The sequence below is a fragment of the Formica exsecta genome, unplaced genomic scaffold (assembly GCF_003651465.1).
Source record: "Formica exsecta isolate Colony F162 unplaced genomic scaffold, ASM365146v1 scaffold699, whole genome shotgun sequence".
Classification (NCBI taxonomy): Eukaryota; Metazoa; Arthropoda; class Insecta; order Hymenoptera; family Formicidae; genus Formica; species Formica exsecta.
The window spans coordinates 5,195-10,225 of record NW_021853465.1 but is presented as its reverse complement, the minus strand read 5'-3'; the positions used below and the strand labels follow the sequence as shown (position 1 = coordinate 10,225).

The following is a 5,031-nucleotide window of genomic DNA, read 5'->3' as shown; positions in this document are numbered from 1 at the left end:
TTCAGGCCGGGAGGCTCGAACGCCCGGTATTATGCACGTCTTGTCCCAGAGACGGATTGCTATCACAAGATATCACACTCACAGGACAGTACTATGACTCGTAGGTCTCTAAATTAGCAAACTGTCGATTAGCACTAAGCCACGATGTTCTCTCGCCGAGAGAACAGACGGAAGTCTATTCACTAGGTTTGGATATATATATAAATCTTTTGTTATTTTATTTTGAGATATATTTCTTGCAGACAAGACAACAAGCCAATGAAAAAATTGATGATGCCTTTCAACGAATGAATTCTTTTAAAGGTAAATTAATATAATATATATACAATTGCGTATAATGAACAGAATGGTTAGATTATTTTCTACAATTTTCGGGACGCGCAAAATGTATTTATGGGAATTACTGTCTATAAATTTATTTAGTAACCAATTATTATTTGTACTTTTGTATATTTTAAAATTCATCAAAAAAAGTTTTAATTATCGTTATCTATAATTTATATTAATGACTGAAGACAATTTCTATTAATAACTATTTTGTTTTTGATTATTTTTATAGAAGGAGGTACGCAAGCGTGCAATATAACTAATTCGATCGCATACATGATCGCGAAAGATAATCTTCCTTTATTAACGGTAGAAAATGAAGGTTTTATACAGTTGATGAAGACAGTTGCGCCTTTATATACGTTACCAAGCAGGAAAACAATAACAAGATTATTAGACGCAAAGTACGAAATTTTAAAATGTAAGTTTATTGATAATATACAACATATTTCATCATTCACAATCACATGTGACATTTGGACAGATATATCTAACAAAAGTTATTTGGGTTTAACTTACTTAAAAACTGAGACACTACTAACAAAAACTACTATAGGTGTGATTCCATTAGAAAAAAATCATACATCAGAATATATCCAAGACGAATTACTTTCGGTGCTTCAAGTTTTCAAAATTGACTCATCTACAATAAAATCATAGCTGTTGTTACGGATAGTGCTCCCAATATGGTCAATGCAATAAATAGTGCATTTGGCGTTAAGAAACATATTCCATGCATGGCGCATATTTTAGCACATTTAGTTCCTGATAGTCTAAAGATAGTATATCCTATAGCAGAAATCATAACTAAAGTAAAAAATATTGTTACTCTAGTCAAAAGAAGCGTAGTAGCTACTGATGAATTAGTACGTTTGCAAAAGCGCGATGGAAGAACAGATGGTACTATTTTAAAATTTAAACAAGATGTTCCAACGCGTTGGAATTCAACATTATATATGATTGAACGATTTCTCAAATTAAGAGAATATATTTATCCCGTGATATTAAAATGTCCAACATCTCCAGAAATGATTACGCATGACGAATTTGATATATTGACTGATGTTATCAAAATCTTAATACCAATTGAATCAGTAACTAAAGAAATCGGAGGAGACTTATATCCAACATGTAATATGATTATTCCGATAATACGATGTATGACAAAAGTTATTAATGATTGTATTCCAATAACTGATTATGGTATAAATTTGAAAAAAAATATTCTATTAGAAATTGAACGGAGGTTTCATAATATTGAACGCTATCAAATATTAACAGTCTCTACAATATTAGATCCTAGATTTAAAAAGATACATTTTCAACAGCCAATAGCTGTATCATCTGCAATTTCTTATATTAATTCTTTAATGCAAACTACAAATACAAATCAAAGTTCTACTTATACAGCAACAATTTCAAGTACTGAATGTAATGAAACCAACAGTTTATGGAATTTTCATGATAATTTAGTAGCATCATCTACTAAAATCCGTGATGAACCCGGTGGTATAAATGTCGAATTACGACAATATTTGAGTCAATCTGTGATTCCAAGGCATAATGATCCATTAAAATATTGGCAGACTTTAAAACATGCATATCCTGTGCTATTTAATATAGCAATAAAATATTTGGCAATTACTGCTACATCTGTTCCTTCTGAGCGCATTTTTTCAAAAGCAGGTATTATCAAATCAGACCTTAGAAATCGATTAACACCAACAAGGCTTAATATGTTACTTTTTTTGGGATCTTTAAATCGTGAAGATTGGGGATTTATTTAAAACAAAGTTGAGATATTCCTTTTATTATTTTTAATTTTTCATGCTTGCATCCTTAATTTTATGAATGGCCTATTTCTTTCTGCAATATTAATTTTCATTTTAATTTTCACAAATTTTCACAAATTTATATTTTATTTATATTTTGCGTTTAACATATACTTATTTATTGTTATTTTATTACAATATATTAAATACCTTGTGATATTATATATAGATGTTATATTTAGATAAATATATTATGTAATATTGATGTTATTATATTATATATTAGATATGTTGTATATTATATATGTTATGGTATATATATACATAAATTTTATATGATAATATAATAAATATATTAATATTAATAATTGTCACATTACATATTTATATTATATATTTTTTTATCCTTTTTATTTTTTCTATCATTTATTTTCTTTTCTCTCTCTCTCTCTCTCTCTCTCTCTCTCATTTTCTTTTTTGACTATATGATATATAATTCCGCCTCTTGTGCATATATGTATATGATAACTCTGTTCTTAAAATTATTATCATTTATTTTCCATATTTGATCTTTATATGCATGTATGTATATTATTTCTGTTTCTTTATTTATTAATAATTTTATGTACTTTATATCATATGGGGGATTTATGGAAGAAATATAGATAAAGATAATATTATATATATATATATAAAATTTCTGTTTTAGATACAATTTGTAAGAATTGAAGAAGTGTGACAATGCATCAATTTTCTGAATTTTATATATTTTATATATAACGATGTTATAATAATAAACTCATTTATAGGACAAATTAAATTGTAATTAAAATTTCACATTCCTGTTATTTATTGTATGTATAGGACAAAAGCTGGGAGCGTTCAGATTGCTCACTTTGCAAATGGCTACTCATATCAGCCGGTATCTAGGGTAACCAGGAATTATTGACCAATCAGAGAGCCTCATTTTGAATTGGCCAATCGACGATATGAGCAATTAAGTCCCATTCGGACAAAATCCGATTGCCCACATTGCCTATTGACCAATTAAACGCTAAGATTTTCTGATCAATCGTGCTCGTTGCTTAGACATCGGTCGATATGTGTGGTGTACGCTATCGGTAATGTGTGCTAATGGAATCCGTCCTAGGGAAAAAGTTACATGATCGACCCTCTGATTAGTCAAATTCGGGTGAGGTTTATTTAGACACAATGTGATTGGCCTAGTTTACACCGTCAAACTTTGATACGTACTAAATACTATACTGGCCAATCACAGCTATTCCATTACTTTAGAGGAATGGTTATGATTGGCCAGTATTATAGTACTTAAGACGTATTAAAGTATATTGGTGTAAACTAGGCCATTGAACATAGTCACTCAATCGACCGGTACTTAGGGTAACTAGCATGATTGACCAATTAAAAAACTTTAATATTTTTCATATGTTAAAAATAAAATACAATTTGTATGAATTAAACCACATTGTCCTTGTGTATCCAAGAGTTGTGCGATCCATCGAATCCCAGCCATTTCACGTAAACCTCGTGACCTCTCCTGCGCAGTACTTTCTCCATGAGATACACGTCCGGATAAGTTGCGCGATGCAACTCGTATTCGTAGAACGCTCTAGCGATGGATTCTCCGCGATAGTCCTCGAGTAGATAGGTTACGGGACTAGTACGCTGCACTTTAACGATCTTAAACACCTCGGTGGTCCAATTTGGTGTGTAACCCTTTTCGAAGATCGTCTTATACTTGCTAAAGCGTACCGGGTTATCTACTTTAAATCTTGCCGGTGCCGCAATCTTTACGTTGCTGTATACCGTATTTAAAAGTTTATCGGCGATCGCGGGGGTAACATCGATAGGTCTCATACCGATAGTGCGATGCTTGCGCGCGTTGTAATCCGACACGAGTCGCGGCAACGCGTCGACCCACTTGTAAGTTCCGTTGAGCGTAAACATCTTCCACATGTCGTTTTTTAACGTGCGATTGAATCGTTCGACGACCGATGCCTTCAACACCGAATACGTGGAATAATGATTGATGTTGTGTTTTCTCATGAGACGTTGTACGTCGATGTTGTAAAATTCCTTTCTCATATCGGTTTGCATGTTTTTTGGGCACCTCTTACTATCTCGAATTATCTCAGCGATAGCATCAGCCGTCTTACTTCCGCCTTTACTCTTGAGCGGTACGGCCCACGCGTACTTGCTCAGCACATCGATGACGGTTAGTATGTAGTGGTGGCCTCTGTTGAAACGTGAGTACGGACGCATCTCGATGTCAGCTTGCCACAGGTCATCGTATCCCCGTACTATGACATGTCTTCGAGGAAAATTTCTTATCGCCGGAGCATGCAGTTCCTCGACGAGTCGTAGCTTCTCGATATTTTTACGTCCATCGGAGTTTAACGATGTCATGTTTTTAGCTGTGCGACTGGTCGGCGCGTAATAATATGTGCAAAGAAATTATATTATGATTTATTTCTCTAACTTTTTTTTTAACCATTCAATAGCCGTTCCTGACCCGTCTGGTAGCCGTTCCTGATTCGTTCGTAGCCGTTCCTCATCCGTTCCTGAGCTGTTAGATAACCGTCTGATAACCGTTCTTGAACTGTTCGTTGTTGTTCGTTGTCGTTCGTCAGCCGTTCGTAGCCGTTCTTGACCCGTTTGTTGCTGTCCATTGTTGTTCGTTGGCGTTTCGTTGTTGTTCGTTGGTGTTTCGTTGTCGTTTCGTTACTCGTTTCTAATCTAGCGATATTCGGACGCCGAAGATTGTTTATCAGAGTCTGTAACGCTCGCACGTCCTTCTCGAACGAAGCAAGCTTCTCGTCTGACTCTTTTTGTTGATTCCTCAACGTTTTAAAATACTGATCCACGTACAGTTTGTTGACGGCGTCGGTATCAACCTCAGGTTACGCTACAC

The 5,031-nt window shown here is 33.9% G+C and overlaps 1 protein-coding gene across 2 annotated transcripts; it reads left to right on the top strand.

Moving 5' to 3' along the window:
• The first annotated feature begins 240 nt into the window (after positions 1-240).
• LOC115243215 (zinc finger BED domain-containing protein 4-like) lies at positions 241-3,512 on the top strand. Of its 2 annotated transcripts, XR_003885187.1 has the most exons (3): positions 241-303; positions 560-748; positions 2,809-3,512. XR_003885187.1 is itself a non-coding variant. In XM_029820011.1 (2 exons), exon 2 carries the CDS (start codon positions 1,014-1,016, stop codon positions 2,112-2,114), a length of 1,101 nt encoding a protein of 366 aa, XP_029675871.1. In that variant the 5' UTR covers positions 241-303; positions 560-1,013; the 3' UTR covers positions 2,115-2,202. The 2 variants fall into 2 exon arrangements, 1 of the variants encoding a protein (XP_029675871.1); XM_029820011.1 differs by lacking the exon at positions 2,809-3,512 and having other exon boundaries at positions 560-2,202.
• Positions 3,513-5,031: the final 1,519 nt, after the last annotated feature.

Excerpts from the sequence above, each read along its gene's own strand:
- LOC115243215 (XM_029820011.1), top strand. The coding sequence starts at position 1,014 with ATGGTCAATGCAATAAATAGTGCATTTGGCGTTAAGAAACATATTCCA.